Genomic DNA, 11283 nt, shown 5'->3' with positions numbered 1-11283 from the left:
TGATTTATAAAGTATATTTTTAGGGATTTAGATCAATTTTAGTAAATCAAAAAACATAGAAATTTAGTGTGCTTTTAGATATGAATGTATGTAAGCATCATGGTTGAGGCCCTATGTAGCTTCATTGCCAGGGTGCCAGCTCCCGAGGTTGGTTGCATTTATCAACCTATACCTACTCGCCACATGCCATCGAAAGGAGGGCCAAAAGTTCAAAACCACCAGCAGCTTCCATGCTTTTGACACACGACCAACCGAGCAATGAACATTCCAACGACATGCGAGCTGCTTAATTGTCTCATTAACATCCTTCAACCGCACATCAGGAGCCACGCCATTAGAATTGCTTTAAGTTTCCCCATAATTATACGTATCGGAAGGCTTTGGCAGCTATGTAAAAAGCTTGGCTTGGGCCAGGGAGCCGGTGATCTCGATCCTCCATTGCCCAAATCAAGTGTAGAACAAGAGTCTTCTTTGAGGTCGAGAACCTACACTATGGGGAATCACCTCTCTTGCATGCTCTGCATCTGCGCTGCTCCAGCTTCTGTCACCAATTGTCGCCCCTCATCCGCCACCATCGCTCAAGTAGTGCACTCTGTCGAAGGCCGAGTCTTGGAGTTGGACGGGGTGCCCATGACAGTGGCCGAGCTGATGCTTGAGTTCCCCGGCCACTTTGTCGCAGAGTGTGACCATGCTTGCACGGGAGACCAATCCCCTAAGCGTGCGGCCCCCTTGCCTGCAGACGATGAAGCTCGGCCCGGCCGTGTGTATATCCTCTTCCCCATGCACAGGTTGCACACACGCGTGGCTGCCGAGGAGTTGGCCTCCTTTGCGAAACTCCTCAACGCAAGCGAGGAGATGAACGACAACGCAGGTAGCATATCAGTACACATGGATTGCTCTCCTTTAAAGGTCCCTAATCAGCTCCTTCAAGGTGCATTACTACTCTCACATCAGACGCACATTCTCACGAGGTCGAAGTCATGGCAGCCCAAGCTGGAGACCATCAGCGAGGGCTGATCATCACCCCTCACAGTCGCACCTTTTACTCATATGAAGGTACTCATATGAAGGGAACGCTAGCTTTACATGAACTAAAGTGTACTGGTACGTCATAGTCTACCACCACAGCTTCATCCGTCCAAGTCCAGGAGTGTCTATGGGTTCATAAGGGATCACGAGGCATCCTCAGTAGAGGGGTCTCAGGGGGGGTGTATTAGTTACATTGTTAGAGAAAGGAGCGAGCAACTTCTGCAATGGGGATGCAGGCATTGATGAATACTTCAGTGAATTAAGGCCATGAGGGACAGAGAGAACCAATGGCTGCAATGGAGCCAGTTAACCCTAAACAGACGTATTTCCAGATGGGCGGACAACTTCCATATCTTATCTTACAAGAACAACGTAAAGCAGCAACCATACACTTTGGCCACCGTTGTAAGTACACAATTAGTGATTCTCGTTATGGAATCTACTTCGAAGAAAAATGAGCAAAATCCAGCTTCACATTGTGACCTGAGATTTACAGTCTTCCTCCATATTGTTGTAGTCCCGAAGGCAATAATGGATCTCTGATGTGCTGCCACCATAGCCAGCTTCACATTGTGAGCTGAGATTTACAGTCTTCCTCCATATTGTTGTAGTCCTGAAGGCAATAATGGATCTCTAATGTGCTGCCACCATAGCTTTGGAAGCTTGCCACTTTCCAGTTTGTGCCTTTGTATCTCTAAAGAAGTGCTGTCATTCCACAAGAACTGTTGCACGCATACTTGTCCCTGTTACATTCACAACTCCAATCAGTATACGCAAACATATTGATTGCGAATTTTCAGTGCCTCTTTTTTTCTTGCTCTTTTTATGTGTAGTTCACGAGTGTTTCTTTAGTCGTTTTGGAGAGTCGTTGCTATTTCGTTGGAAAGTTCTTCATGCGGACATGAAAAGTCATGTTGTTATGCGTACTTGCCTTGATAATTAACCTTTAGCAATACTGGGGCTTACAAAGTGTCCGGAATTGGAGCACCATACATGTATCCCCATTTCGGAAATTAGGTTTTGACCAGCAATCTCCATCTCTTCTTTTTCTATATTTTTCTATATCTTATTTGAAAACTGCCACGTGGTGGCTCCAAGTTAAACCAAGTTATCATTAAAGATAATCGGATGCTATAGATTTTAGTAATGAATTTTAGCTCAGTTTTTCAACAGCAAAAATTTTGTGTTGAAATTAAGTGAAAATTCAAGTTTGACTTTTTTACTATTCATGTGAACTATATATTGCTGTTACAGTTAGAAATTCACTAATTAAACTAAACAACTACTAGAAAACAAAACAATTATTTACTACAAGAAAACTAAACAATTTCAACCACCGGGCTGGTCTAGAACATGATCAATTATATTGTTATTCATGTTCCAGTTCAACCACTAGGCTGGTTGGGCTGGTTTAGGATAATCACTTTAGAATTCAAACAATTTGTACTAAAGCTTTAGAGAATCATAGACAACCACCTCATTATGATAACCACTGACCTGCGTTGTGTCAACAACCAAGTGCATGATGTGCTCCTCAAACTGCTTGCATCCCGTTCGCTTTTTGCAAATGTCCTTCTTGTTTGGAGAAACTCTCGTGTTCTCAAACGATGTCACTTTAGCAGTGAGTTCCACAGTCAGGCTATCTTTCCTTTCCTTGCGTTCTATTATTGAAGCCCACAGACTTCTTGATTCTGGATCATCCTGCATTACTTTTACTCTGCGGCCAACCGCTGGAGCAACGTTGGAGCTTCTGATTGACAACATCTTTGACGTTGTGCGTCCAAGCCATTTCTTCTTTGTTTCAGGGGATACCAGCATAGCTAATGTCACCCTCTTTTGCAACTAGTTGATCTAAGCTGTGCACCCCTTTCACTTTCTGTAGGCCATCTCTCAGGCTAGAAAGCAGTGTCTCATAATCGTGCATATCCTAAGGTGTTGGCAGGGTTGTCACTCTATGAATTTTAGGGTGCAAGGTAAAGCTTATAATGACACGAGACTTGTACTCATCTGAATGGGCTGATGTTGCTGACGTGAATTCTCCCACCAATAGATTGGCCACAGCTCATGTTCTTTGCTCCGATGGCAATGTTCGAATGCATCCATCTGCAACCACTTCCAATTGCTGCTCTGCAAGGAGTCTTATGTCTTCTCGTTGTTTGTCCCTCCTCATACGTTGCAAAAGTGTCTTGTGTTGCCTCTTTGAGCTTGTTTTCTTGTCCATGCCATTTCTTTCCTCATCCTACAATCTGCTCCTTATGCCTTTACCAAGCTTTTCAGCGTTCCTATCTCGTCGCCTTTGTCTGGTTCTCTTGCAAGCCCATGAAGAGCTGCATATTGCCATTGCCATGGAGACGATCAAACAGAGATCATCTAGCTTAAGAGGCAAGCAAAGCAAAGAAGATAGAGACCACCGAGCTGGTGAGGCCAGCAAAGCAAAGCGATCAAATCGAGACCACCGAGCTCATCAGGTGAGCAAAGCAAAAAAGACAACTTACCAGGGTAAAGAAGACAATGCCACACCAAATCGTGTAACTTGTAGGGCAGGGGAGGAGCTACATCTTGCCATTTCCATGGAGACGATCAGACAAAGACCAACTAGCTGGTGAAGTGAGTAAAGAAAAGAAGACATCTCAAAAGGAAAGAAAACAAGACAAATAAAACGAACACAATACCTTGCAACATAGGAGGCGAGAGGTTTTGACACAACGTGGCAGGTCATGTACTTTATTCAAAACATTCGCCAAAGTGGGAGGCTTAAAAATTCGAAAGTCTGCGGGGTATTGAAATTTTCACCCTCCTGGTTTCCCCCCTCCGGCGATACACGTCAGCAAAATCTTGCCCCCAAGCAACTGGAATGTGTCCTAAAATGCTTCAAAACACCAATAGGTCAAAGGGCACACTATCGGATCTGATGGTGTGCAATGTGAAATGCAATGACCCTTGACATGCTTATGAGTCATATAGCAAGGAACTATAGGGAAAAAGAAGCAATGAAAAATTGTAAATAGTGTTGGATTTATTAAAAGATCTTTGCACATGCAAAAATTAAACATTTTCAATTTCTTCCATTCCAGGGTGAATCAAGATACCGATATCACCAACTATCAGTGTTTTAAGACCACCATGCACTAGTCCCACTAGTGTGGATTCCATTTTTTCAATCCGCTTAGGTTTTCAACAAACCAAAAAAAAGTTATGGAGCGTGCTCTCGAATTGGTATGCAAAATTTTAGCACAACATTGGAGGTCCCTTAAACCATACCAGATGTTGGATGTGTCCTATGGTTGAGGAGAAGCTCACGTAGTGTACTTTAGAATGATTTCTTGGTTGCATGTATGTGCAGAACACATTTTTGATGTTTTTGCATAAAGTATTATAACATATGTTATTTAGAACACATGCCTCACATGCCACATCGAACTTGTAACAATTTAATGATCAGATTATAAATTTTACTTCTGTGGCTTTTTGGTCTCATATTGAAGATTGGAATGTGTACTACTGCTTGGATACCAAGTTTCTCAAATTCCATTGAGCAATGCATAAGTTATGGGTCGGGCAAGTTACCTATATACAAAAAAATCCCTTGAACCTCACCAAAAATGGCTACACCCAAGCATGCATTGACCCTAGTCATGTGGATACTTAAAATTACCAGAACGTGTGTGGTCTACAACTTTGCATGGGCAGAATTGCCAAAATCGGTTGTATATGAAAGTCGACTCCAAAAATAGGTCACGTTTTACTTCTTGTCAAATTTTGATTTGCATGTGGATATACACACTTAAAGGTTGCTTTTGAGCATATTAAATAGTAGAAAAGTCAAACTTGAATTTTCACTTAATGTCAACACTTAGAATTTTTGCTACTGAAAAACTGAGCTGAAATTCATTACTAAAATCTATTGCATCCGATTATCTTTAATGATAACTTGGTTTAACTTGGAGCCATTACATGGCAGTTTTCAAATAAGATATAGAAAAATATAGAAAAAGAAGAGATGGAGATTGCTAGTCAAAACCTAATTTCCCAAATGGGGATACATGTATGGTGCTCCATTTCCGGACACTTTGTAAGCCCCAGTATTGCTAAACGTTAATTATTATCAAGGCAAGTAAGCGTAACAACATGACTTTTCATGTCCGCATGAAGAACTTCCCAACGAAATAGCAACGATTCTCCAAAACGACTAAAGAAACACTCGTGAACTACACATAAAAAGAGCAAGAAAGAAAGAGGCTCTGAAAATTCGCAATCAATATGTTTGCATATACTGGTTGGAGATGTAAATGTAACAGGGACAAGTATGCGTGCAACAGTTCTTCTGGAATGACAGCACTTCTTTAGAGATACAAAGGCACAAACTGGAAAGTGGCAAGCTTCCAAAGCTATGGTGGCAGCACATTAGAGATCCATTATTGCCTTCGGGACTACAACAATATGGAGGAAGACTGTAAATCTCAGCTCATAATGTGAAGCTGGATTTTGCTCATTTTTCTTCGAAGTAGATTCCATAACGAGAATCACTAATTGTGTACTTACAATGGTGGCCAAAGTAATGGAGCGTGCCCTCGAATGGGTATGCAAAATTTTAGCACAACATTGGAGGTCCCTTAAACCATACCAGATGTTCTCAATTGGATGTGTCCTATGGTTGAGGAGAAGCTCACATAGTGTACTTTAATAGAATGATTACTTGGTTGCATGTATGTGCAGAACACATTTTTGATGTTTTTGCATAAAGTGTTATAACATATGCTATTTAGAACACATGCCACATCGAACTTGTAACAATTTAATGATGATCAGATTCTAAATTTTACTTCTGTGTTTTTTTGGTCTCATATTGAAGATTGAAATGTGTACTACTGCTTGGATACCAAGTTTCTCAAATTCCATTAAGCAATGCATAAGTTATGGGTCGGGCAAGTTACCTATATACAAAAATGCCCTGAACCTCACCAAAAATGGCTACACCCAAGCATGCATTGACCCTAGTCATGTGAATACTTAAAATTACCAGAATGTGTGGAGAACGTGTGGTCTACAACTTTGCATGGGCGGAATTGCCAAAATCAGTTGTATATGAAAGTCGACTCCAAAAATAGGTTGCGTTTCACTTCTTGCCAAATTTCGATTTGCATGTCGATATACACACTTAAAGGTTGCTTTTGAGCATATTAAAAAAACCCCCCCAAAAAGTGTCGAAGCACATGCTGAGGTGATGACCACAAAAGAAGGCCAAATAGGCTATTTGGTGCAGCCTCTCCTCCCCCCTTTAGTGGCTAAATTAAGCTTTTGGCATGCATGCAAGTTGGAACTGAAAAAGGTGAAACAGAACTGCATCCAAGTCATGCACTCAAAACTTGGACCACCGAAGTTGGAACCATTTCGGGGTTGGGTGAATAGACGGAGTTGTATCTCAAGTTTATGGCTGAGAGCCCTGACGTTTTGATTGGGCAAAGGAGCTTTGAGCATTGTAAGCCATGGTATGTGAAGAAACTCAAAGACAAGAATGTGTGTTGCAAAACACACATAGACTTTGACCTGGCCCGCCGGCAAGGTTTGAATGACTTGAGATCTGGTCATGTTGGAAAATTTCTCCATGGAGATAGATACTCATGTCTCGCAAATGAATGCTCAGTTTGTAGGTGTAAGATCCCTGTCCCCACCGCGCAACAATTTCAGGGGTGCTAGCAGTGGAAGTAGCACTTCTTGTGCAGGGCAGGGTCCCACACTCGGGGTCTCGCCCACGGATATCCGGACAAGAGACTAATCCATCGGTTTTTCCAAAATAGAACCCGTAAGTCCCATAGTACATCTAACCGAACCCGTAAGTCCTATAGTAAGATCAGGGAAAAAGACTGTACTTGGATCATAGAGACCAACGCTTGAGAGGCACAGCCCCGTTGATTCTTTTCCATAGAACAATTTTTGTCCGGGATTTACTTCATCTATCAAACTAAACAGAAATTGAATCTCAATTTACGGCGGATCCATTAGTCCAGCCTAACCCCATCCAATCCCAACGGCCCAAGCACTGTAGTGATGGGATCCAACTAGGAATTTGGTTAGGTTTCGTCCCGGGTACTAGGGAAAAGAATTCCCAAGCCCCCTAGCCAGATTTTCAAGCAAATTTAACTCCAGTCACACCACTTACACACCCAATATGAAATTGCCTTTTTCCTAGATTCAAATGTATTTAATTCAGTCATTTAATGAAATCATAGTGTTACTGATCATAAACTTCCAAGTTATCCATACATCCACATCCACATCCATACATCCACATCTACGTCCATACATCCATTTTCACATCCACATTCATACATCCACATCCACATACATACATCCACATCCGTATCTACATCCATACATCCACATCCACATCCACATCCACATTCACATCCATGCATCCATATCCACATTCCATATCTACATCTATACATCCACATCCATTTACATCTATCTAATTACTATCACATCTTATCACATCTATTTATAGAATGAAGGAGAATTCTAATTTTTTGATATAAAGATTCTTTACGCATCTAATTAGGCATAAAGACAACTTTAGTAGGAATAACACTTTTATAAAAATCCTTTTATGCATCTATTTAGGCACAAGTTCAATTTTAAAGAAAATAACACTTTCGAATTAAAAATAAACCTTTTATGCATTTTACTATGCATAAATTCCATTTTAATGAGAATAACACTTTCAAAATAAAAATAAATCTTTTATGCATTTTACTATGCATAAATTCTATTTTAATGAGAATATCACTTCCCAAAAAAAAATTAAATCTTTGATAAATTTTATTATGCATAAATTCCATTTTAATGAGAATAACACTTTCAAAATAAAAATAAATCTTTTATGTATCTAACTATGCATAAATTTAATTTCAATAAAAATAATACTTTCGAAATAAAAATAAATCTTTTATGCATCTTGCTATGCATAAAATCAATATTGATAAGAATAACTCTTTTGAATTAAAAATAAAATTCTTTATGCATCTTTCTATGCATAAAATCAAAATTGATGAAAATAACTCTTTTGAATTAAAAATAAAATTCTTTATGCATCTATTTATGCATAAAATCAAAATTGATAAGAATAACACTTTTGGATTAAAATAAATTATTTATTCATCTTTCCATGCATAAATCCAATTTAGTAGGAATTACACTTTTAGAATAAAAGAATTTCTCTTATGCATCTAATTTATACATAAAATCCATTTATGATGAAAATCACACTTTTAATATAAAAAATATCTTTTATGCATATGTTTAAGCATACAAATCATTTATGATAAAAATCACTCTTTTAATATAAAAGAATTTATTTTATGCATCTATTTATGCATAAAAATCATTTATGATAAAAATCACACTTTTAATATAAAAAAGTATCTTTTATGCATACAAATCATTTATGATGAAAATCACTCTTTTAATATAAAAGAATTTCTTTTATGCATCTATTTATGCATAAAAATCATTTATGATGAAAATCACACTTTTATAATCAAAATAACAATTTCAATATACTTCCTTCTATGCATGGAATTTATTTCTAAAGAAAATAACACTTTTTTAATAACATATTTTTAGTATGCATTTTCTTATACCTAGGATGAAAATTACCACTTTAAGAATACATATACGATGGGAATTACTCTTTTTGAATAAAAAAAATTAAAACTTATTTTTCACAATTTTAGAAAATTTTGCCATAACCTCCTTTGTATGGCTGACCATTTTTCAATTTTTAATTCTCTAAAATTAATAGGAAGTTCACCAAGAGTATTTAAATCATTCTAATGTAAACATTTTCTACTTATCAAAGCGAAACATTATGAAAAACTTGATTTTATTCATTAATCATTCATCTAGGATAAATAATGGTTGGATTTACTAAAGAAGAGAGGGAAATGCCTTTTTCCAATGAGGCATCACATCATAATCATTTTAGAGAAGACAAAAATCATAAAAACCATAAAATGAAATAGAAAAGATAAGAATCTCCAACTTACAAGGAGAATTTGAGAGCTTTCCTTTGGCTTGATGGTTTGAGGGATCTACTCTTGTTTGAAACAAGAGTGGCCACCAATCTTTAGAAGAGGGAAGGTTAAAAACTAATGAATTATGAGTAAATTCACAGTTTTTGGCTCTTGGGAGAAGCAGGGTAACAGTGTAAAAAAAACTATTAAGCTTCAACAAAGGGGGAGGCTTCTATTTATAGGAAAAAGTGAGCCTCTAACCAAGCAAACTGATTCTAGAATTTTCTAGATCAGTTTGGTCAAATTTTGACCATTTTTAGGTCAGATTCTTTTATGCATCTATTTATGCATAAAAATCATTTATGAAAAATCAAACTTTTATAATCAAAATAACAATATCAATATACTTCCTTCTATGCATGGAATTTAATTCTAAAGAAAGTAACACTTTTTAAAAAAAATATTTTTAGTATGCATTTTCTTATACCTAGGATGAAAATTAACACTTTAAGAATACATATACGATGGGAATTATTTTTTTTGAATAAAAAAAAATAAACTTATTTTTCATAATTTTAGAAAATTTTGCCATAACCTCGTTTGTATGGCTGCCATTTTTCAATTTTTAATTCTCTAAAATTAATTGAAAGTTCACCAAGAGTATTTAAATCATTCTAATGTAAATGAAAAACTTGATTTTATCTATTAATCATTCATCTAGGATAAAGAATGGTTGGATTTACTAAAGAAGAGAGGGGAACGCCTTTTTTCAATGAGGCATCACATCATAATCATTTTAGAGAAGACAAAAATCATAAAAACCATAAAATGAAATAGAAAAGAGAAGAATCTCCAACTTACAAGGAGAATTTGAGAGCTTTCCTTTGGCTTGATGGTTTGAGGGATCTACTCTTGTTTGAAACAAGAGTGGCCACCAATCTTTAGAAGAGGGAAGGTCAAAAACTAATGAGTTATGAGTAAATTCACAGTTTTTGGCTCTTGGGAGAAGCAGGGTAACAGTGCAAAAAAAAACTATTAAGCTTCAACAAAGGGGGAGGCTTCTATTTATAGAAAAAAGTGAGCCTCTAACCAAGCAAACTGATTCTAGAATTTTCCAGATCAGTTTGGTCAATTTTTGACCATTTTTAGGTCAATTTAGCTCACTTTTTGGATCTAGTTGAAACAGGAGAGAGGAGAGATAAAAATATCTCATTATCTGGGAGTTTAAAACTCTTCCCCACATGTGAAATAGGCGCCTCCTTCATGAGGGGAATTCCCCCATACTGAGGTGTCAAAAATGCATCATTTCTTCTAAATATCTCTCTTTTTTAACTAATAACCTTGTCCTTAGTCAACTCTTCATCATATGTGAGTATTTACTCATTTTTGGGGGGATTTTCTTTATTTCTTTCATTTATCTCCTCCACACATTTGGATGAATCTTATTGGCCCATAGGAACCTTAATTTAAAATTTTAAAAAAATCTTGACCCTTAGGATAAGGCCTCTTGATGAACAGATTATACTTGATTTCTAATGCACCTTCTGAAAATCTTTTTGAACTTCTGTTTCGAGGGAACTTATTTTAATAAGAAGAGATATTTTTCCATCCAAAAATATTTAAAAAGTGAATTATCACTCTCTAGAAGATTTTCTCTCTCTAGACAAAAACTGGTAAAAACAAGATCTTTTATATTTCTGAAGAGGGATTTGATTATAGGGGAAGATACTGGACATTCTGAGAGGCTGGGGAGGAATCTTACAGCAGGCCACCTGGATCCTCGTCATGTGTAGCAAGTAAGAGAAAGTTTGGCAGCCTGAGGTCTATGTGGGAGCCAATGCTCTGTCCAAAGCCTGCAAACTCTCAGTGGCACTCCATTGAATGCATTAGAGGTACATGCACACGCTGTGGTGTGAAGAAGCAGTATGCTATTTGTCCAAATGAAATGAGGGTCCAAGAAAGCCTTGCTCTAAAATGGAGGAGATTTGAAATGGGCAATGTTGAAGGATCAAGAAAAAAAAAGGCTACTATCATATAAGAGCACTCAACTGAGGGAGCTTATAGATCACGTGGTTACATCCATCCCAAAATATGTGCTTCACAATTTCACAGCAACTGGCAAGATAAGCAATTCAAGACGTGCCTTGCCAATTTTCCACATGACACTATTGTCTCTATCATGAGTGTGAGAGCAGAAAAGAGTGAGTTGTTAAAAAGCATCAATCTAGGGTAGCTCATAGTA

At 37.5% G+C, this 11283-nt stretch overlaps 1 protein-coding gene across 1 annotated transcript; it reads left to right on the top strand.

The window, feature by feature from the left end:
- Nucleotides 1-390: 390 nt before the first annotated feature.
- On the top strand, nt 391-1768 carry LOC147614942 (uncharacterized). Its single transcript, XM_086779812.1, has one exon. The coding sequence runs from the start codon at nt 493-495 to the stop codon at nt 1015-1017; it is 525 nt and encodes a 174-aa protein (XP_086635938.1). The 5' UTR covers nt 391-492; the 3' UTR covers nt 1018-1768.
- The last annotated feature ends 9515 nt before the right edge of the window (nt 1769-11283 follow it).

This window comes from Cibotium barometz, chromosome 41, assembly GCF_041138505.1.
Source record: "Cibotium barometz isolate CiBa-2024 chromosome 41, ASM4113850v1, whole genome shotgun sequence".
Taxonomy (NCBI): domain Eukaryota; kingdom Viridiplantae; phylum Streptophyta; class Polypodiopsida; order Cyatheales; family Cibotiaceae; genus Cibotium; species Cibotium barometz.
This window is presented reverse-complemented; position numbering and strand designations above follow the sequence as displayed.

Coding starts and splice junctions, on each gene's coding strand:
- LOC147614942 (XM_086779812.1), top strand. CDS start 493: ATGGGGAATCACCTCTCTTGCATGCTCTGCATCTGCGCTGCTCCAGCT.